Source organism: Falco biarmicus, chromosome 2 (assembly GCF_023638135.1).
Source record: "Falco biarmicus isolate bFalBia1 chromosome 2, bFalBia1.pri, whole genome shotgun sequence".
NCBI lineage: Eukaryota > Metazoa > Chordata > Aves > Falconiformes > Falconidae > Falco > Falco biarmicus.
In genome coordinates this window covers 85600230-85625121 of record NC_079289.1, presented here as the reverse complement: position 1 = coordinate 85625121, position 24892 = coordinate 85600230, and the positions used below count along the sequence as shown (strand labels likewise).

General features: G+C 36.7%; 1 protein-coding gene across 11 annotated transcripts in view; it reads right to left on the bottom strand.

The window, feature by feature from the left end:
* The window catches only part of DMD (dystrophin), a 1162034-nt gene that overhangs the window by 812364 nt on the left and 324778 nt on the right, over nt 1–24892 (bottom strand). For 10 of the 11 annotated variants that reach the window (XM_056326975.1, XM_056326977.1, XM_056326978.1 and 7 more), the window contains 2 exons: nt 5042–5223; nt 3941–4063 (listed from right to left, as the gene is read on the bottom strand). In XM_056326975.1, coding sequence (XP_056182950.1) covers nt 3941–4063; nt 5042–5223 — 305 coding nt within the window. The remainder of the gene's footprint in view (nt 1–3940; nt 4064–5041; nt 5224–24892) is intronic. The other variant, XM_056326980.1, reaches the window with a different exon arrangement.

Here is a 24892-nt window from a genome sequence, read left to right as displayed (position 1 = left end):
ATGGGGAAAATGAAATGTGACATAGAAGAATAGACAAGGGTAGAAGATAGAAGGGAAAGGACTTTGACAGATGATGGTGTAAGAGGAAATGTTATTGCTTCTTGCCCATATGGAGCTCAGAGATTCATAGCTCATTTTATTTATACAATTTCTGACAACTGACATATGCAGTAAATGTATGGCATATATGGTCAAATTTGCAGGATACCATTCAAAATCTTTGGAAAGGAGTTGCATTTAATTTATTTTTCTTCTGCATTCCAGTTGGCTCATGCTCAGACTACAAAACCTATTGCACCATTTTTACAAATGCAGAACTTTAAAAAAATCACCCAATTAAACACTATGACATTTGAGATCAATCTCAGTAGCTAGAACCTCTAGAAGATGAAAGACTTTTTGTTGATAGTTGCTACATTCTTTCTTTGATTCTCTTGAGGAAACTGTAATATTCACGTCCTGTAAGGTGAAAGTTTGCAGAGATCTTAAAAGAAAAAAATTACTTGTACATTTCAACAGAAGACCAACATACTTGGTGAAAACCTTGCTTCTCAATGAGAGCACCCAATATACCGTTGAAACTGGCAGACCACAGTAAAAATCTACTGGCATTTTTCTTTGATAACTAGGGGGGAATCAGAGAAAGTTTATTAAACTTTACAAAATCCGATGAAAAAAGTTTACTTCATCTTGGTTTCTTTAATGCAGTCACCTAAAGAAGGAGAATTTATTGAAAATCCAACTTGGCCGTTGCAATACCAATCATGGTATCCAAAAATCATACTATAGGTGGTAGAAAATTGGAAGGCTACTGATAATTGAAAAGGAAATAATATTTATTTGAATTAATTAAAATAATGGGATTATTAAGGTGTATCAGCCTCAAATATTTAGAAAAAAAATTACCAACCACTATTTTATCAGGATTATAAATTTGTTCTAATATATAGATGATGACTATTCGTCAAGAAAAACATGGTTAGAGGCAAAACCATCATTACCACTGATTAAGATATGCATATATTGAGTTGCCATATTCATAGAATCATAGAATCATTTAGGTTGGAAAAGACCTTTAAGATCATCAGGTCCAACCGTTAACCGAGGACTGCCAAATCCACCACTAAACAATGTCCCTAAGCACCGCATCCAAGCGTTTTTGAAATACTTTCAGGGATGGAGACTCCCCCACCTCCCCTGAGCAGCCTGTTCCAATGCTTCACTACCCTTTCAGTGAAGAATTTTTTCCTAACATCGAATCCAAACCACCACTGGTGTTACTTAAGGCCATTTCCTCTTGTCCTGTTGCTATTTAGAAGGGAGAAGAGACTCACAACCACCTCACTACAACCTCCTTTCAGGTAGTTGTACAGAGCAATAAGATCCACCCCCACCCCCCCCGAGCCTCCTTTTCTACAGGCTAAACAACCCCAGCTCCCTCAGCTACTCCTCATGAGACTTGAGCTCTACACCCTTCACCAGCCTCATTGACCTTGTCTGGACACACTCCACCACCTCTACCTCTGTCCCAAAGCGAAGAGTCCAAAACTTAACACAGTATTTGAGGTGCAGCCTCACCAGTGCCAAGTACAGGGGGACACACATTTCCATTGTCCTGCTGGCTACACTGTTTCAGTTGGAAGCCAGGATGCTATTGGCTGCCTTGGCCACCTGGGAACACTGTCAGCTTGTATTCAGGTGGCAGTCAGCACCCCCAAGTCCTTTTCTGCTGGGCAGCTTTCCAGCCACTCATCCCCAAACCTGTAGCGTTGCATGGGGTGGTTGTGAACCAAGTGCGGGACCCAGCACGTCTCCTTGTTCAACCTCTTACAGTTGCCCTCAGCCCATTGGTCCATCCTGTCCACATCCCTCTGTAGAGTCTTCCTACTCTCAAGCAGATGGACACTGCCCCCAACTTGGTGTTGTCTGCAAACTTACCAAGGGTGAACTCAATCCCCTCATCCAGATAGTCAGTAAAGGTATTAAACAGGACTGGCCCCAATACTGAGCCCTAGGAAACACCACATGTGACCTGCCACCAACTGGATTTAGCTACTTTCACCACCACTCTTGGGCTTGGCCATCCAGCCAAATCTAAATCCAGCACAGAGTACACCCTTCCAAGCCATAAGCAGCCACTTTCTCCAGGAGCATGCTGTGGGAGATACTGCCAAAGGCTTTACTAAGTTTACAGGTAGACAACATCCACAACCTTTCCCTCATCCACTAGGTGGGTCACCTTGTCATAGAAGGAGATGAGGTTTGTCAAGTAGGACCTGCCTTTCATAAAACCCTGCTGGCTGGGCCTGTTCCCCTGGCTGTCCTTGCATGTGCCACATGATGGCACTCAGGATGACCTGCTCCATAGCCTTCCCCAGCACCAAGGTCAGGCTGACAGGCCTGTAGTTCCCCAGATCCTCCTTCAAGCCCTTCTTGCAGATGGGCTGCCTATCCTGTAGATGAGATACAAATTGGTACCATTTGCAGTACAAGTTTATCTTGATTATAATGAGACTGTGATTGGTGATTTTCACTCAGGATTTCTAAGGAAATGCTTTTCATTTGTTAATATTTTTTGTGGCTGTAGCACAATAGGACCCAATTTCAGTTAGGCCTTCAGATTCTGCCAAATCAGCAGAATTAGAATATTATAGTAGTTGTTATTGCATAAGTGTAATAGACAAAGCTTCCAAATTCAGGAAGGTGAGATCTGAAAACTGGAATGCAATATGAAGACTGAATAATAGAACAATATTTTCTTAGTACATTTTAACATCAACATGTACATTACACTTGATGGAGGGGTGTTGACAAAACCTACAATCGATTACAGTAACAGTAGTTCAAGAAAAAAAAAAGCTATATCATGACTCTTCATTCTTCTTCATTATCAATATAGTATCTAAGTAGAACAAATAAATTCTACCCTTTTTAAACATCTTGTTTAAAAGCTGTATTAATCATCACTGCAAGTCATTTGATGTTAGAAAAATGTAGCAGGGGCTCATGCTTATGTGCAATGGATTTCTTTCCTGGAGTATTTAAAGGAACTCTTTATCCAGTCAAATACCTGTCACTTGAAGAGTAGATTTGGAAATGCAGTGTGGAAATCAAGTGTGATTTTGCAATATATTTTTAGAGATTAGATACAGTTAAGTCTGCACAAGTGAACTCATACTGTAGTGTCGAATACATGCAGATCCTTTCCCCCAAAGTAATGAAAGGAAAGCATGTTGCATTGCACAGTGTGACCTTTGGCTTACACAGCTGTCAAAAATTTTAACTACTGAAATCTTCATTATATGGATTGCTTGAAGCAAATTTTATTGAACTACTGCAGCTATTTAAAAGTCAAAAAGCCTCAAACACTGAATGTTGACATGCTGTCACTTGTGATAAAATGACCAGCTGTTATAATCTAATAATCCAGGTCACATAAATAATATTAAATTTAACGTTTCCTCTCTCTTCTTTCCAGCTACAGTAACTTTCTAAGAGAAGTTATTACCTACTATTTTTTTTTAAATAGATATGAAGGTGAGGAAAAGCAAAACAAATCTAATGGTTCTCTTTTTTTCTATAATCAAACCTGAGACAGAAATATAATAATTAGATGCCAAATACAGGTTTTTTAATTATTTGTCTTTCTAATATTCTTTTAAAGTGATATATGTAGTATTTTTGAAAATCACTTTTACAAGGAAGCAGTTTCCCTTCAAACGACACTTTTTGAATGCTGTTCATCCCTAACAATCAGCATAACACCTACCGCCAACCATGCTGAAACACACAGTAATAAGTAACCACTTGACAGATGCTAAAAAAAACGCTGGAAAAAGTAGGTAATCAAAATCAGGTATAAGCAAAATGCACAAACTCTTTCACTCCAAGCACAAGCTTAATAAAACAGTTTTTAAAACAAATCATAATATTAACAGACCTGTGGAGGAGCCTGCCTCCTTTTTTGGTCAGGGGACGTAACATACACAGCTTGTGCATATGTGTAACTTTTGAACCGTGGTTTAGAAGGTGGTGAAGGTCCCTGGGGTACACTGACTGTGATCTACAAAGAAGAAATTAGAGGTGGAAAGAACAGACATATGGATAAGGTTATGGATTATAGAAGTAAAGTAATGATTTTAAGAGCAGCTGAAGAAAAAGAAGTAGGAATGTCATCATCACTTATATTATTCGAGGACAGTGTTGGTACTCAACAGTCAAAAATAAGATGATATTAAGGAATGCTCTCACTTAATTGGACATCCTTTCCAAAAGCAACAAGCTGTCAGGAATCAATAATGGCAGAACACCAATGTAAATTGAAGGTACTTTATGATTTACAAGAAAAGGCTCAAAACCAAGTGATCGTGTAATACATCCTGAATAAACAGAGACAATACTCATCTACTCAGTACTCTAAAAGAGACTGAGCATCCCGAAAGCAAGATACAGATTGAATTCAGACAAGTACACTAGGCCTAAAATCCACTAAAGACTTCAGCAGAAGCTGTCTGATTATTTCAGTCAAAACCGTAATTAACATTGCAAGCATAAATTAATTCCAAGTATTACATGAGCTTTTTGAGAGGCAGACTGTGAGCTGAGAACAGATGATTTTAAAACACAAGTCAGTGTAAATAAAATGCTAAAAAATTAAAAAATTATCATGAATATGCAGAAATGCCAACTGTTATACTCCATTAAAGGTAAAAAAATAAATTCTACATCTGTGTTTAAAAGCAGAACCTCCACCAGTTTCTGTGTTCTTCAAAACACCCAGTGCTGCAAAAAAGAAGTGCCACGCACTTAGCTGCTGAATAGTTACTTTTAAAACAGCCCAGTGCAAGGTAAAAGCAGTACGCAAGTACTGTTCATGCAGACAAGTACATTTGACTTGCCTGTGGTGAAAAGACTTTGTCCATTATGCCTGTGGGGTTTTTTTTGCCTTCCATTGGCCATTTAACATCAAACTTACGGGGTAGATAAGGGAAACAACTACTTCAGAGCAGCAAGATGAAAGCACAAAAGTGAAACAACTCACTTCTTGTGAAAAACGCTGTTGATGATGTACTTGTATGTGCTCTTCTCTAGTGACCCTTGAGTGTCGTGGCAACATCTCCACCTCCCTGATGGCTTCCATGGTGACTTGCTGGGGCAGAACTTGGAAGAGAGAAGTCACGTACATTAAGATCGACTTCTTATCTGGACAGGCAGTTGCAACGTCTGGAAGGCAAATTAACATGCAACATTTCAGTTTCCACATTAGACATGAGAAATAACCAATCATCTTCATGGGAAGTTGATAGACTAATGAGCAATCTATTGTCCATGTGAATTCTCTAGAGACTAATTAGAACCTTACAATCAGTTCCAAAATTACAGACTACATGTGCATACCAATGAAAAGCCAAAGTTTATACCAGTAACTTATCTCATTTGACAGAAACTTTCCATCCATATTTCTTTGGTCAATATGCACACAGTATACAATTTGACACTATGATCCTCATTAAGCAGGACTACACATAGGAAAAGGTGCATTTTCTTATGCTCTATAAATACTGCATTTAAAAATAATGACAAGCTCATTTTCAAAGTGGTGCCTTGTACATTCTCTTCATATCATTTAGATGTCATCGGATATGACAATGACATAGGAATAAAAATTACAGGTTTTTCTAGTGAATGGATTCATACAAAACAACTATTGAAGCTGACCTCTAATATAGCTACATAGCTTTTATATTCTACTTAATCTTATATTCTTCATGAAGTCTGTGGAACATCTAAGGAACAGGGTATTCACAGACATTAAAATACATAATAGAACAACTCTTTTGGGAAAAAAAAAAAGACCATAAAATCTCTATGGACTTTAGCGTTAAGTACAAGAAACTTCATGTGAACACAATGATGATTTCGGTTTTGCACGTAGCCATGATATACATCAGCAGGAAAAGTGGTATATCTGACTCAGTATTTCAAGTCAATAGCAATTTGTAAAAATATAAGGCATGGCAGCTCTTGGAAGTAGCTACTTTGTTATTTGCTATTGACATTTACTCCTACACTCAGTCTATAGTGAATAAAGATGTAAAAAGACTGTTGTACAAGAAATTTATCATTAATTCCCTAAGTGTTTTAACGTGACTGCTGGCAGAAAGTCAAGAGCTATGCATTTTTACTGTCCTGGATCAATTTTGGGAAACCAATTGATATATTGTGGCAGACTCAATAATGCTATTGGGTGGTATCTCATTCTCTCTTCCTAGAATGCACAATACATGAGGGAAGGCACCTTATGGTAAAAGCTTCACATACACTTGGAAATGTCCTATCAATATTTTCAGTTTGTCTTTCTGACCTATCTTCATACCTTTGCTTGATACATTACGAAAGAGAGCTGAAGGTTCAGTTCTACTTAGAATTGGCTGAAAAAATTACATACTTCCTCCAGCATCCCCACCCCCATCAGATTTATATTCTCAGTGGCCACAGTATACAGGATTTGCTCATTAATAAAAAAAAAAACAACCACACAACCACACACACACAAAAACACACAACCCCCCCATGCCATTTCCAAATCTAGTCACACTACAGCCCTCAGTCTCCAAGGGCTTCACTCCTGTGATAGAATTCAGTCCAGGTAGTATTTTGCTCTCACCATATTATTATTATTTTTTTTTAATAATATTTTAACACCATTTTTTATCCTCAGCATCCACTAGTAATTGATGTTTACAAGAATATCCATGCCATTATACAGGCAAGAGTACACACTGAAAGAATAGACATTAGTGCCAGCTGCAATTTTTCCATTTGTTGTTCATTATTTTCCTTTTCAAAATGTTCTGGTAACCAAATAGGCAAATACCTTATCATTTATATACACAAATGTATCACACAATAAATAAAACAAGTACCTTGCAAACAATATACATGCCAAAACCTGTTTGCCCATTCTATCTGACAAATAAAAATTACATATGCACCTGCCAGAATCCACTGGCAAATAGGAAAATATTTGATTATTTAATCACAACAAATAGCTAAACAGCCGTTGTTGCAAAGCCTGGAATATCAATTTGCCTCTCAAATTTCTTTTTTGCAGACTCTTGAATTATCAGAGTAGGAATGATTTCTTCTATCCTGTCTTATGCCTTTGCCTTCATAATTCTTTCATTTTGAATCCTTGTCTAATACCTTGTCTTTACCAACTGTTAAGACAGTTGGATATTTGAAGTCCTAGTAGTTAGGTAGTGAATAAGTTTAAATTTAAACAACTAGCTTGCAAGGAAGTTCACTAATTTCTTAGAAATATGTCTGCTTTCAGTTCTGGGGGCAAAATACCTATGAAGCCCAGCTACATCTTCTAAAAACTAGCCTCCAACTCAGAAAATACAGAAGATATTTAAAAAAATTAAGTCAACGTATGTAGACTATGCCATTATTCAAATACGAGTTTAGAGAGAAAAAGTAAGAACAAAGAAAAGAATTATCCAGGTGTTTTTTTAAAAAAAATCATCTCCAAATTCAGGTTCAGAATCAATACTTTCTGAATATTTTCATCCATATTATTGTACAATGAACATCCAGGATAGGACTGAAAAGAATAAATAAAAATAAAAACAAATTAGACAAGTCAAAAGAGAGTGTAAAATGGGAAGCATCATAGCATTAACACAAATTACATAATTAACATGTTCATCAAGCAAGAATGAGAAAGACTTTGGAGAGCTCTGAAAACCACTCCATCTCTTTAACAAGATACAGTTATACAAACGTATTGGAAAAGTTTCCAGCATAAATTTTCCAGCTGTTGATAGAAATCTTCTACTGTAGAAAACTTTATGCTGGCAGATTAATATTTTCCAAAAGAAAACAGTGACTTTCTGGTACTCAAACTAAAATATGTCACATGAAGCATACTGTTCACAGAAGTAGTTTTTGATACAACTTGTTATCCACAGGCTTACTTATTAAGGCATGGTTTCTTTAAGCATCTCCTATAGGGAAAGAAACAAAACTCCTTTTTAGGATACAGAACAAGGTCCTGACTGTACTGGTTTGTTCCTGCATCCATATGTTCTCTCAACAAGTAATTCCCTTCTAACTTTCCAATTTCTGGTGGAAAGAAGCAATTTTAAGAGATGAGTGAAAGTGAGTATGATACAAAACACCTAAATAAGCTTCATATTAAAAAGTACTGTACAGGTCAACCAACAAGAGCAAAATCTAGTATTTCGTTATACAGTGTTACATTATGTACATACAGCCACCCACAGAGTGAAAATTACAAACATTCATGCAAATGTTGCTTCCAATTTTCAAATACATGTCTACTTATAATAGAGCCATGCCCATTTATTTATATTTAGCTTTCTCGAAGCTTTGACCAAATATCAGTTCTGACATTATTTGTGCTGATTCCACTCACTCTTTTTATCAAACTAGTGGCAACATAGCTTTGAAAGAAGAAAGCTTAAATGCATGCCTCATTGCCAGAAAGATTATATTACTGTATCCAAATTGCTGATGTGGCTTCTTTACACTGGGAGACAAATTCTGACATATACTTTACCTTACACAGTGCTAAGAAGCAAGATAAGACTTGAGCCCTAAAACCACAAGAAATCCTTTGTCCTCAAAAGAAGTAGGTAGGATTTTCAGGCAATCACAAAGTAGAAAACACTGAAAAATGTAACTTTAAATCCTATACATCCCCTAATACTTTTTGCTTCCATGACGACAGTAGTAAAAAAACCCCAACCAACCACAAACACACTATTTTAATATTATTTGCTGCTGACCCACATGAGATTTTAAAAATCATACTAAAATCCCATTGCTCTCCCTTCCATAACACTGAAGGAGATTCTCAAGGTTGATTCTGATTTTCAGAGCCTACACAGCTTTTCTTCCTGATAAATGGAGGCTGCTGTTTTTTATTCTATCAAAGACTTTTTTCCTTTTAAGACTTATTAATACTAATATACCTTTAACATTTATTAGAATTTCTGAAAACAATCCTACTGCTATTTCCAAATGCATCTGTTTAGAAAGGACTTAAAAGATGCACAGCAGATAAGCTAACTGCAGAAGCCCTCATTGTTGAGATAAGACCAGTCTAACTCCTATTTAAAAGATTAGTTTCTACAGTGCAGACTCATTACAGGAGGGATTTCAGTGTTTGTATGGAAACTCCCACTGTGGCACCAACTTCAACTGCAGTATCTAAGATGAGGGCAAAGTAGAAATATTTTAAAATGTACAAATATAACTTACATATTATTTTTTTTATTTTACCTTTTAACTTCAAGAACAAGGGTGAACATTTCAAAACACATGCACATCCCTCTGCTAACCTGTCTAACAAGGCTCACCAAAACACTTTGAATGAGCTTCCACAAAACCTGTCACATATTTTGATCACATTTTGATTTGAATGAACCTAAATCTGCAACTGAAACTGCATGAAAGTATATGAGACTGTACTACTAAAAAAGTAACTGCTTCATCTTAAATAGCAAGAAAACCATGGTTTCATTCCCAGATGGATGCATTAGATTTGGTGGAGCAGGGGTAAAGAGATCTTCAAAACATTACCTCCAAAATTACTAACAAATCTATTTGCAGACATTAAGTATGACAGAATCATGAGGTCTATCTTTGATCTGCTGTCACTGGTAACTTCTTATTTTCCTGATTGCGGAAGCATGAGACTAAACATAGTTTATTCTTATTTGAACACCAAGAAACAAGCAAGATTATCAGGCAAATATAAGCTGTTTTTCTTAAATTTATAAAATCTTTTCCCCGGGCTAGCACCTGGTCCCAAATCGATATTGTTCTGCAATCTGTGTTCATATTAAGACTATACTGATAGTAATGATCATGGCAGGAACAAAAGAAGTGGTAATTGTTTATTCTGTTGACACTGCTGCCAGTAGGTCCTCAGAGCTATACAAACTGTGCAGTCTCTCAAAGGTCAGCCAGTAGCTGCAGCGTCTGCTCTGCAACTACTGACCTTTTTTTTCCCCTCTTGTTTTTTAAACTTGTAACTATTTTCTGCCCTGGTTTTGTACTCTGTTAGTAGACTGCATGTTAAATTCAAAATGAAAGAAATCTTTACAACAAATCTCAAGGAATAGTACTGGAATTGCAGACAGACAAAAATGGAATAATTTATGGAATAACTGTAAATATTGAAATCTGAAAATTTAAACTGACAATTCTTTAGCAAAGTTAAAGAGCAGACAACTGTGGTCCTTTTACTAAAATGAATTCCTTAGTGCACTTTCCAGCTGAGGGAAGGATATTTAATTAAACAGAAATCTATGTGTCTACAGTCTCTTGGGGAGAAGAGTTAGAATCTAAATAGGAGGACTGTATCATGCAGTTCAGCTTATTCCAGTCCCCACTGGTACTAAGGGTGAATTCAAGTCCTTTTAGTAGAGAGCTAAATAAATCATTTAGCATGCAATCTTACACAAGTTAAAAAAACAAAACCACCTAAACCACTAAATGCCTTCAGTTCTTGCCAGTCATATACACAAACAAACAAAATATTATTTGGAACAGGACTGAGCAAACCACAAAATTTTCAGAAGGCTGTCAGTGGCCTACATGAATAAGCATGGTGATAACAGTCTATTGTTTTGCAGACCAAAATTCACATTTTACAAAACGAAATGTTAGCAAAAGGCACAAAATACATACAGATAATTGAAGCAAGAGTGAAAACCTGGAGGACAGCCCAGTGCTGACCTACACATAGATAGCGGCACTGTTCTTTTTCTTCTTTTCTGTAGATATGAATACCCATTCACCTAAAACTAGTCTGAAACTCCCAGAAGAAAACACCATTAATTTTTCAACAGACTTTTCCTTAAGAAAGTAAATGTGTTAAACCTTACAGTTAAGACCTACAGAATACCTTCAAACTGCTGAACACAGCCATCCTCTGTGGGTTGTGTTGAATGAGGTCACAACAGCAGCATAAAGAAAATCTCTTCAGAAGATTAACACATTTGTGTTTGCCTTTTAGAATTATGAATACAGGTCAGGATTTGTAGAATAAAGTTCTGTGGGATTCAAATGTACCTGGTATTAAAAAGTTCAGTGGCAGAGGATACCTTAAATATGTCTGAATGTCTGTTCTGATCTGTTGGATGATTGTGAAGGATTCTTGGACTAAAATCCTAACACTGTCCAGGGTGAAGGAACTTGAAAATGTCTCTGGTTTTGAAATCTGCAAAATCAGACTTAACACCTATGCTGAACAGTAAAGGTGATCCTTATTTTTCTTCAGTTTCCTTACAATGTTAAACATTTATTCAATAACACCACAACCTCTGCACCGTAAACTATAAGCATAAGCAGCTTCTTAGCAGTAAAGATAGAGACAGAAAGAAATTAAGTAAAATGGCAATAAAATAAAATACTGGTTTGGAAAAAAGTGGGGGTGCATGTTAATATTTTTATCATACATGTTGCATATTGATATTCTCACCAATGAACATGAGTGTGGCTCTCGTCAATTTACTGAAACAAAAGGCAATATTTAACTTTCTCACATCACTCATATACATTGCTGAAAGCTGAAGCTCATTTATTCAAAACCCTCAATTGTACTGAGGGGAGCAGTGAGGGGAGCAGGTAGGGCAGAGAAAACTAAAATATACCCCACCACCTAGGTCCTACTGAAGAGTCCAGAAAAGAAAGTAAGTTCAAAAGACTTATAATGACTGATATCTAGATTCTGGAATAGTGTACAAAAATGGTAACATTAACAGTCATCCCAACAGTAATTTTACAAAGAAATTTGAGATATCAGCACATGGGCCAATGTTTGAGAAAGCCAAAGGGCCAATGTTTCAAAATATTGTACATTTTCCATTTTACTTTTATGAATATTTACCCTAGAAAAGATTTTACTTATACATTTCTCTCCTATCCCTGTTAAAGGCATATTTCATTCAGCATGGAAACTATGGCAACAATACACAGAGACTGAAAAAGTATTTCTACTATAAAGTTTCATAAAACACTGTACTTATTCTCCAAAAGCTAGACAGTATTGATTCCACCTGAATCCATATTATCTGTTAGCGTAGAATCAGGAATACTTTGCCTATTGGGGCTGCCTATACACACACACAAAGTAAAAAATTGTCTTGAGAAGTTTAGCTCCAACTGTGACTTGTTTACTTGCTGCAAAATTAGATGCACAGTATATGCTTTGCTGATTCTGTGCTTACAAGAACTGTGAAATACAATGGAAGAACTTGAAGAGCGATGTCAGTATTAGCCACTTGCAAAAGCCAGCACAATTAGTAAGCAAACACACATCATCAGTGACAATTAATTAAAATAAAATGGACAACTCAGATGTATGAATCACATTCAGCTTTGTTAATTACAACTATCACAAATTTTGATCAGACTGATTAAGCGAATTTATTTAGTATGTAAATTGTTTTTTAGCCAATAAATCTGAAAGGTAAGAATTAAAAAATAATAAAAAAAAATTACAGACAACTCCAGTAATTAAAGATTTCATAAATTAATGTGGAAATAAATTAATTACTTTTTTTTTCATTGTAAAATCTAGCATTTTACATAGAAGGGGAAGGATTTCTAACTTCTGAGGAATTATTTCACTAAGAATGAAGCAGATCAATGTGCTGATCTTTTTCTTTAGGCTAATCATGATGAAAAATAGTCTAAAATATGTCATGCTGATAGTTTTTAAAAAATGAAGTTTTGATCAAATGTTTATTCACTGCATTCTGTCCTCCAGCAAGTTATTTATACATAGCTATTTTGTAACTGAAGAAGAACCTTAAATGTAATTATCTGGGGGAAGAGAACCATTCACAACGGACAGGCAGAACATCTCAAGCCCATACCCTAAGGTATTTAATACTTTTTCAGCTAGAAACATCTGCTCATGTTTTGCATAAAAGTAAGCTTCTATTTGCATTTCTGCAAGTTTCTATGTGTGGAGTGTTGGAGAAATAGTGAAAGAAATCAAGGACAATGCATAATATCTTGTAAGCAATACATACTTTACAGACCAAGAAATCTACATTTTACCGGCCCCTATTTAAACAGGCAGCAGAAGGTGTCTCGCCTATTCTAATCAGTGCAAGCCTCAGCCTAATTGATTAAATGTAAGTGTACATGACAGTGACGAGCATGCAGCAACACGTGAGACCCTAAAGAAGTGAAAATGCTACAGCTCAGTGGAATTAAGCTGTCTTTGAGGACATTGTATCCACAACACCTACTTCAAAAGTTTCCCGCAAGCTGGAGTGGCTGTAAACATGAAACAAGGGCAGCCAAATGTGACTGGGATGCCAACTGGTATGTTATGTGTATGTCAAATAAACATTAAAATATATATAGCAAATGTCAAATGTGCAATGCAATATATTAAATTTATTTCATATATAAAAAGAAAACCCCAGCTATAAAAATATTAAGACAATTAGGGTCTAGTTGCTCTTATCTGGTCAGCAGAATAGCAGCATTTTAACGCTTTACTATGTGTGTGTATCTTGACTAGAAAGTTCAAGTGTCCCTGAATGATGGGAAAGGCTAATTCTGAAGGAAAGGCCTACATGGGATTACTGAAATCAGTTCTGCAGTACTGGCTTGGTTATTAAACCCGTTTCTGACTTTAGCGTTAGAAGATTTTCTCACTTTTTTCTCAGTTCAGAAGAATTAATTCTCACCATGCTCTTCTCTCCGAGAAACAAATGGATAACAATTTCAGTTTTCAGACAGCTAATTCCAGGAATTATTTATGACAACAGCAGTGTAGGAGCAACTAAGAAAGAATCACAATTTTTTTTGTGGATGGCTTTATTAAATCACATTAATGGATGAACTCCAGATGTTGCAGAAACCATGGGAGAGACTATCAGAACAGCCTTGTTCCACGAGCCTTCAGCTGTTTCCATCCTTAAGATGAAAAGACATGAATATGGACTAAAAGCAGCTGCCTAAAAGTTCTGGTTCCTCCTCCATTCTCCAATGCATGTGTAAGAACACTACAAAATAAAGCTAACCTGTCATAATCACTTCAAGGAATAACAGAAGTACACAAATAAGTGGGGAAAAATGATACATGACTGCCCAAGGCTGGTAACAGCACTTCATGGGCTACACAGTGTGGAACTTGCACTTCTCAACTCAGCTGTCTACAAACTGTCTGACCTGTTTAAGTTTAATACTATCCCTACTTGTCTGCCCATTTCAGAATGACTTAATCACACTTTTTTTGAAGCTCTGACTGTTCGTACTGCTGGCAAAAAAGTGAGTTGTGAAAGGTAAAAGCACATATTCTGTGGGATAAGATGGGAAGAAGAAATACACTTTGATCCCAATAGTACAGTTAACATCCATTTATCATAATTTATTCTTTTATTCACAGTGAAATCTCCATTTACCCTTGCCTCCCCCGAAAGGCCACCAAATGCTTTTAATGCTTTGAATATACCATCCTTTAGTCCACCATAATACATTCAGGTTCTAAATAAGCACTGTAGTGGTTTCTGAAAATGAGTGGCTGCATGGCAGACTTTAAAAAGTAGATTGTTCAGTCTGTCTGGACTCAAAGGCTAAGAAATGGTAATTTACTCTTTTCAAGAATCAATTTAGAGACTTCAAAGATTAAAGCTGATAAAAGTAGTCCATAGATATTTTAACTAAAGAAAGGAGAATAACGCTGCATTATTTGATTGGGTAATGACTTTAAGTCACAAAGGTGACTTAATCATGAAGGAATGCAAATTTCAATCCAAAGAGTTATCCTCCTAGAACCAATACAGATTGTGGGATACAGTGACTGTAACCACTCTTCAGATTACATGGGAATGCCAGTTTAAATAAAGCACACCTTCTTCTAAGGCCCAAGTGGTTATTCTGGACATGTCCAGCAAATGCAGACACAGCACAAGAGATGAGATGTAAGTAAGACTGAAGCCTGTATGTCATGCTTGTTGTGGTACTTGCAAAATTATGATTGTCAGACTTGGCAGAATAGCTGCAATCATGGCAAATACGTATGGTATTCTGTATAACAATATCTCCTGAAAATACTTCATTCTACTGAGCATTCAAGAAGCCAGAGAGAACACAGCCTTAAAATGCAGGACCTTTTCTTTATTTTTTTTAAATTTTTTTCGTAATCAAATACAAATTTCAAAAGATAAACTGGATTCATCTTCAAGAAACACCATATTGATTTTATTGCACAAAACTTAAAGATTATCTGATCTGGATTTATATGTTTTCGTCAGACATGTTCAAGAATGATAATCCAGAAGTGGAACAGAGAAGAGTTGTTAGTGTTAAGTGGGAGGCAGTGTAGAGAAGAATGAAAATCCATTGAAAGTCTAGTCCAACAAAGCCTGAGAAACACAGGTATGAGTGTTCTTCATATGTATACTGTGTGGTAAAACCAATCAGTGCAAAAAGCATCAAGTTCAAGGATAATTGGAGCACAAGAACAAAACAGAACAAAATAAAACTGAAGAAATATAGTCTAAAAATTGCAGAAAAGTTTGTCACGTTCAGAAAGTGAGGTTCTGAGAGAGGGAAAGCAACAGAAGCAATGTATGCAACTGACTGTGCCAGAACTTGAGGAATTTAATAAAAGCATTATAATGACACATTTACCTAATAGTGCATGTAACAGGAGTCAGTACATTACCAGGTCCCTTATGTTCTGTTCCTCCCACTCCTTTTACACTACAGTTAATGCTAATTATTTTGAGCTATACATTTTAAATACAATTTACGGCTATAATTTCATGGGTAAATATGCAGATGCAATAACCTAGCAAAGATAACAATAAAAATAACGTGTCATGTTTGAACATTCTTAGAAACTCTGACAAAGCATGACACTAAAGACGTGGCAGAGCTTTCGCACATATAGTGTACATACACATATTACCAACTAATAGTACACCAACAGAGCATGTGAAAGAAAGGTGGAGATTAATTTATGCAGTCACTATAATGTAAATAGGAGTTAGGAACACATTAGAACAACAACCAATTTTATTACATATGTATCACATACGCAAATGAAGAAATGCAAGCAACCCTAAAAAAATGGGTTTAGACAGAACTATGAAGCAACACAGCGAAAATTATCCAGGTTAAATCTAAAGATTAGTTGGTGCATATTTTAACAGGCAGAAGAATTTGGAAATAAAGAATAGGGGCTAAGAATAACAAAAATAGAACATGTTTAAGAAAACAGATACCTCTGGAAAGAGGTTGCAGGACTGCTAGTTCCACAATTAGTGTATTATCCCTTGCTCTTCAACTTACCAGTATTAATTATAATTTCTTGAACCATGTCTTTTTAAAATGGATGAAAATACATAAACTTTGAATTCACCAACTGAACAAATATACATTTATCCAATTTTTACCTGAATGTCTACTTAACTCACTTATCTCTCTCATGGTCAACTGTATAACTCCCCACTGTTGGGGTGGGGTTTTTTAGGGGTTCTTTTTGTCTTGCGTGTGTTGGGTTTTTTTTGGTTTTTGTTTTTGTTTTTTTGGTTTTTTTTTTACTGGGCACTTGCAACTCACTAATAGAAATCTATTAGAGCACAATGATATTCTTCCTTTCTCCTGTCTCCCTGTCTCCCTACCCCCTCCATTTATCTCTTCCAACTCACATTTGAAGGAATGGTAAACCTACCCTCTGCCTCCCAAATTCTTTCAGACTTCATTTCTAGCAGATGATAGAACTTATTGCAGACATTTTACTCTGAAGTCAAGCTACCCAGCAGTTTTACTCTTATTTTGCCTGTTTTGAAGCAGTCTTACTTCTTTTTATGACAGTTAATTATTAATAGTTAGAGAGGTTATGTCATGCCATCATGCCAGGCCTTAATTTATGCTCTTTAAAGCAAAATATATTTTTAATCTAAAGAACCCCTTAAATACAAACTTCTATTATCATGTTGTAGAAAAAATTTATTAGAGGATGTCTCCAAAAAGTTCCACATGTTTGGTTTTAGAATTTACTTCTTTAGGTTGGACAATTAAACAAACAAGCAATGCTGCAGGTACAGGGCTCAAACAGAGCCATGATGAGAATAACCAACATTCCTGATTACAGTAAATGGAATCAGAACCTGGGATTATAAATTAGAACAATGCAGGCCAACACTTTGTTTTTTAAAGTATATCTTTGATTACCCAGCACTAGTGAGATGGATCTTAGTTCAAACATAAAGAGAGGATTAAGTGTTTATTAACTAAAAAAACATACATCATCTAAAAATCACACTGAAGAGATGGCCTGGCAAGGAACTAAGAATGCTCTGGAGACCTGAGATTAGGCTTTGAAACACGCCCTACAACATCTAATAAATACCGAAACACCTGGAATATATGACCAATCCTACTGGGAGATTTTTGTTCCTTAAGCAGAGTACAGTCTTGTAGTAAATTACAAACCGATTGTAAAATAAAGGTTACTGGTGTCTTCTCTTGCTGACTTGCTTCTATTGATTAAAAAAAAAACAAACCCAAACAACAAAAATACCACGACTGACAAACCCTTCAAAACTAAAAAGAAAAGTGAAACAGCTCTCCAAACTTTAAACGAACAATATGCAATGCTTTCTTCTTTACAAATAATCTAGTAAGAGTCCCGAAATAAGATGGCCCTAATTCTGCTTAAGTAGCATTTGTTTTGGGACCTTATTTAACAGTAAAACTCCTGAAAAATCTTTGGACCTGCTTGTGCAATCATCCTTCCCCGAGCAGATGGATAAGCTGGCCCAGCACTTTAAGAATAGCCTCCATCTCCATAAAAAGGCTGTAATTACATAGGACAAGCATATGACACCAGTCACAGATAAGTGGCAAGTTGCATTAACTTTCAGCGTTAACAGTTCAGTAATACATATCCTGAGCCCTCAAGAAACATGTTTCATGAAACACATAAAACTGCACATTTCAAGTCTGTAGTAACAGACTTACTGAGACTGGAGTGTCAGTTTGTTTCAAGGACAAATCCAGTGCCCTCTAGCAAGGAAGACCAAGTGCCCTCCCCACACTATTCCTCCCATTGAGCTCAAACTGACCAGACACCCCAGCATCAGAGCAGAAATAGTAAGATCTTGTCAAATGTGGGGCACGTGGATAAGGAGTGAACTGTATTTTAAACCTTTGAGTAATTACCTGAAAACATGGAAACATTATGCTACCTGACAGCAAAGCTATTCAGTAGATGTAGTTACAACAGCAAAACCACATTCTTGCACAAATCTCAGCCAAGAAACACCAGCAGACTAACATGACAATTACACCTCCCAAAACTTTCTAGAATACCTAGACCCTTACTTCCAGTCAGACTGCTCAGGTAAGTGAAACATTGCAGCCATGGGATTGCAAACAATATGTAATGAGCAAGTTACAAGTCTCTAGAACTTAATTGTATTTCTGAAAGCCTATATGACCCAGAATATTATCCTGTTAGTAAGGCATGATTACATCTCGCCTACTCTATAATTTTCAATTCAAAGGGATGCAACTGTATTATACACAGGTCCATATTCCCTATGTAAATCATTACGACTTCCACTGAAACTTCAGTGCTAACAAGGATACTGTTTAACAAAGCAACTTGTAAAAAAGGTACTAAATACACAAGTAATACAAACATGAAATATCCTACACCAAGATAACTAGAGGAAGAGAAAGTAAGCAGAATCAAAGAAAAATACTTAAAAAAGCATATGCTTTATATGTGTGTCTGTGTGCTCCTGGAAAGTAATGAATAGCAACAATTGATAGTCATTACTGAAGCATGTTCAAAGATCTTACCGATCTGTTATGTTTGTGTTCTATCATTAAATTCTGAGGTCTACCCAAACGTTACAGCTTTCTGAAGATATTGGTAGAGAAAATATGGAAGAGGCAGATCATTATCTTGGGGTAATCTTTTAATACAACTTGTTTTTATAAATGTGTTTTTATTGCCTGCCTTTTATAAAATTTTAATATGCCACAGACAGTGATATCTTCTCATAAAAACACCCCAGCCTTAGCAAGTAACCCAACAGAGAGTTATTGATTTAAGACAGAGTTTGATTTTCTGAAATACTGTTTCTTAGTGCTGCACTGGGCATTGCACCAGATATTATTCAGGAAAAAGTCAGGAGTGGTACATAATAAAGAAATTAGTTTAACAAGAATTAGAAATCCATAAAAAACATGTACATTTTCTGTTTCTCTCTTGTATGTGACCTGAGTAGTCAGATAATAAGGTAGTTGTAGTGGAGACCTTAAATCTTACAGAAAACATCAAGTAACTCACAGATATTCGATGAGGCGTCTCACCTCTAGGTCACTTCTTTGAATAAAATTCAAGCACTTAAGAACGGAAAATCACTACCATCTGATGATCTCATGACTGTTTGGTAGCCAATATGCAATAAGTCAATAGTGTCAGTGCAGTTCCTAGTGGAGGGAGTATGTAAAAATAAAGAAAGAAATTCTAATCCGTCACTCTTAAAGGGAATCTCTGCAGAAGAACATGGGTATAAAGTGATTGACACCAGCTTTTAAACCTCCCCAAGTTAGGTAATATGGAAGTTATGTCTTATACACAATCCATAGATGAACTGACAATCTTAGTTACCCAAGCAGTTCACAGTTAATTTATTAACAAGCCCAATGGCGATGTTCTACCTCAATTGTTGAAAATACAGTGCAGCTACATTGGCTGGTCTTCCCCTTCCCTCCCTGGAGTTTCCTGCAGCCCCTATTTTGCATGGAGCACAACCTCTCTTCCTCACCATTTTGGTCTGCCATTCCTGGAAGTCTATATCCATCTGCTGCAGCACTCCATCATGTGAGCAATCACATCATGACTGGAATTCCAGTGAGTTCACAGCTTTGCAACTGTTCATGGACTTTCAAGTCCAAATTTCCCATGTCATGACCATTTGTGTACTGGTTTTTACACAGGGGAGGTGAGAGCAGCCTCATCATGCTGCCTCCCTAAACATTTCACTGCCCTGCATCCCTTCTCTCTCTTCTGACTATTGCAAAACTTCCCTGACATAATTATGTTAAAGCCTTTATCACAAGGTTAGATGCTTGTTGTCAAAGATGTTCTTGTCCCACTTTGTCGGGCAATCCTGTTTCTGTTGAGCATACCTTGTTCCTCAAAGAGTGCCCCCCAGTGAACGCAGCCAAAAGCCCTGCCTGTGACACCATCTTTGTAACCAGTGTTGATCTGAAAATTTGTCTAGTCCTCCTTGAGCCTTTCTTCTTTACCATCAGGACAGAGGACACCACCTGGGCCCCATGCCCTTCAACCTCACCAGAACCCTGTAGTCCCTCTTTACACACACCGGGCCACCCTGGCAGCACCATTGGTGCCCAAATGAATAAGGCAGCGTAGCAGCCTGAAGGTCAGACACACTTCGGGAGTCTCCCACAGCCTCCTGGATCAAAGTGCCTGGCAAGCAGCAAGCCTTCCAAGGCATCACGTCAGGCTGGTAAAATAGTGTCTCCATATCCTGCAGGTGATACTCTCTAGTAACTATCACTCTTCTTTGATTCTTCACCTTGGCTGAGGTGCGGCTGCCTCTGATGCCTTCTGAGACAGGAAGTCACGTTCCTCACTGGTTTCATAGGCTCTTCTTCAGGAATCATCTGGGAACTGGTGTGGGTTAGCTTGTGCAGTCTGCTGCAGGCTTTTGCATCTGTCATTTCTTACAATTGGCCTCTGGCTGCTCCTTTATCAGCTAGCACCTAAACATCTTATCTATAACTGCTAATCAGGGAGCATCAAGCTACCTCTTCAACTGCTTAGGAAGGATTGATATAACCAGTGGGCAAAAGCACAATAAACAGAGGCAGCCAAAAGAGTCACAGCAGTTTCCAAAATTCTTCAGAAGAACTTAAGAGTAATAAAAAAAATAATTAGGGTATAGTAAATTCCCTCTCACATGAATAATCAGAGTGTATATTTGTGAACCCTACTAAACACTTCCTGAACAGATAACGTGTACCTGAGAGTTTTAGAAGAAATGGATAATGCTCCTTACAAACATTTAATTTGATTCATAACTTGGACAATATCTGGTTTAACCCTGAATAACGTTTTGGCAAACTTAAATATTACATAAAATCACAGTAGCCTTCATGAAACAGATTACTCCATAGCTATTTAACAGAGGAAGGTCACCATCCAGGGAGGCTTTCTAGTAAGGTTCCAGATAGACAGGTGACAGGTATGTGTCTCTTAAAACCCAAGCCATAGCTGCAGTCAGTGTTAGGCTTAACAGAATAAATTCCTAAATAAGATTCTTTTATCTGTAGTATGCACGAGGTCAGACCATGTGAACATAATATTTCAGTTTAGCCACACAATCTGTGAATCTACAATCTGCAGTGATATAAAATACCAAAAAATTCAGCACAATGCCAACACACATAAAGCATTAAAAAATGAAAATATCAAAGCATTTATATTATTATTGCGTGCATTATGTATTCATATAGCAGTCAATAATGCTGATTATATTCTAATGTTTCTGATGGAGTATATTTAAAAGGAAAAATAAAAAAGTGATAAAGCACTCTGATGTGGACAGTTTGTTCCTATGATCCAAAGAATTAACATGGAACAAATAATGCACTGCCTTTGAAGTGGATATTAGTAAACAACTCCTGCAACAGGAAAGCTACTCAAGAAAAGTTTTTTCTCTTAATCTACAGCTTTGGTTCTAGATAAGAAACCTTATATACATTTCTTTGTGGGAAATAATCTGACAGGCTGGTAATTTCAAAATTCTCCACACAGTTTCACAACAGTTTTAGACTTAAAACTTAGCTTAAGGAATGAACCCAGGAAAATTTGCATCATTCCTGCCTTTTCAGTGTTGCATTATCCTTACTCTTTTCTTTGGGAAGGCACTGGCATTTATCTCAGTTCATAAAAAGCAGATTCAGAAGATAAGCCTTAATAAATCCAGTGCAAAATACAAACAAACTCAATATTTGTCAACCAGTTTATCTCTCTGAACCATTTCACTGTGGAATAATAGGGAGGAGCAGTGTGGGAAATATAGGGAGAAACAGTACGGGAGAAAGGAAAGGGATCATTACAGAGCTGACTGGCTTAAACGATGTGGAACCTTCCTTATGGTTGCACTACTGCTTCCCTATTTCTGACTGAAATAAGGCTGGCAGGACTAAAACCACAAAGTCATACTTGTGATTCCACTTCTGTAATGCCAAATTACAAGAAATACAGTTATTAAAAACACCTATTGCTAAGCTACTGATCAAATGAAACAAATTTAAAGAGTGGATTTTCTCTAAAATAAGTATTTCATAGAAGTTACTGATATTCAGTTAAGGTTTTCTTAGCTTATCTTGTTCTCAAACACACCGTAGGAATGCTGTAACAGGCTGCAGTTACCAGACAGGACCATACGCTCGTTTTAGATATCAGACAGATTTTATTCCTTCCTTCAGCTCTGCTCCCCCCTCAACAATTTCATTGTGTACTATCTCTCTTGCAATTCTGCGTGAATGACTATGAATGTGATTCTTCCTGTTCTGCATTCAACTATTTTAACACAATAAACTGTTAAAATTACTGTAAACAGTTGTGGTGGCAGATGCTGATATTTTAAAATGGCACCTGGTGGACCTGTTTTGTAATTATTCATAATGAGCAGGAATGTGGCAAAACTGTCTTGAAGGGACTTCAGCACTGCAGTTTTCCCATGCTCTATGAAAAGTGGTTGCATTCAATAAATTACTGTACTAAGATCTTGCCCCTTCCACCCCTGGCTTGTGAGAAAGGGTATGTACACCCTGAGGATTTATGCGCTAAAGCTAATTTGCCGAGTTAAACAGCTATCAAAATCAGCACTGCTTTGAGCTTAATAATCTGCTACAGACTTATAAAGCATTCTATAAGAATACTACTGAGTGTTGTAGTAATGCTTCCTTTTAATTTTGCAATACAGCAAATTAAAATAAGGCATCTGAAAGAGAGAGACAGACAGCCTTCTGGAAAAGGGGAAAAGTAAACCAGTACACACAGCAGTACATTAACTGCTCTACTGGAGCAAGTTGCTTAATTTTTCTTCATTTCCTTGTAATCAACAAGCAAGTCTCTGAGTAAATACGTAAAGGAATTGGTGCTGCATATATTTGGCTACCATTCTGGCCCACTACAAAGCACTGGTATTCTCTGCTTTCTCGAATTTCCACTCCTCACTGTGCAGTAGAAACATTTTCTTCTATCTAGAACTGATATATCAAGAAAGCCTTAGAATGACTTTCACATTTAACTAATCAGTAACTGGTTCTAAAATAAATTTGCTATAAAACACAAAAATGTAAGCACAGGACTGCAATACCAGGTTAACAAAAGAATTTAGTTTTATAAATGGCAAAAATGCTGCTCTAGTCATTATTGTGCATGTATTTCTTGATACAAAAAAAAGAAGCCAACGCTGTATCATCTAATATACTTCAGCCATTGCAAAATACCATAAAGCATCTTTAATAATAATTTTGAAACCCAGAAGCTAGTACTGAAACAAGTGAAACTGTGCCAAATGAATGACTGAAGATAAAAATTAACAGAGGTTGTGATTTAAACTGAAATCCTATGCCTTCTCCCCCATTCCATTCTTAAAACGAACATGCTTTGTATTAACATGTGGCCATGACTTGACTTTTCAGAATGTATTTATCATTGCACAACAGTTTTCCAGATCTAAAATTTGCATGTTCTTTACATCGACTTTAGTGGAAAGTATATAAAAGCACAGAATCATAGAATCATTCAGGCTGGAAAAGACAGTTGAGATCACCAAGTCTAACCACTAACCCAGGACTGCCAAGTTCATCATTAAACCATCTACATGTTTTTTAAACACCTCCAGGGATGGCGATTCCACTACCTCCCTGGGCAGCCTGTTCCAGTGCTGGACCACCTTTTCAGTGAAGGATATTTTCCCTAATATCCAGTCTAAAACTCCCCTGGCACAACTTCAGGCTGTTTCCTCTTGTTCTGTCACATTAGTACATGTTTAGAAATAAAATTTATTTAGAGTACATACTTCTATACAATGTTGCCACATAGTAACTATTGCTATACAAAATACATAGAATGTATACTATATATTGTACCACATGCATGTTTAGTATGTACATATCAAAAGAAGCTGCAATTACTCTCCAAAGAGGACAACTGTCTGTTCCTAGTGTTCTGATGAAGCAGCCTGGAATGTGCTGGAGAGAAAGAACTTTGCTCTTTCCTTAAAAGTAACTGAAAATGTCATCAGGTGTTTCTGGAGTGTATGGTGGAGCAGGTCAGGACAACAAGCTGTCAGCTTGTATCACAGATGAAGAGAGAGAGGCCAGAGAAAACAAATGGGGTCTCAACACAAGCCTTAGAAATGCTGAAAAGAGGTATTTTTCCCAAAGACCAAGGAAAGACAGCAAAGAGCTCACTGCAATCCAGAAAGGCACTAAAAATTGATGGTCAGAGAGCACGCATGAGGAAAGAACCTGTCTTGCAAAGAGCTAGTGTTTCCATTCCTTCTCAATCAACAATACTTCCATTTTCTATTTTAGAAGTTAACTAGTTGTGTCCCCTGTTTTTGCATGGTACTGCAAAGAAAAGGTAAAAGGAGATAGAAATCAAAACTCTGACACTCAAGGCCTTAATATGTACGCCTTAGTTACCCAATTATTTGCATAACTGGTTTGTACACTCCAACCACCAAAAAAAAAAAAATTGCAAAAACCAATCCCATCCCCACCCCCACCCCCAAAAAAATAAATAAAAAACCCCACATCTGCC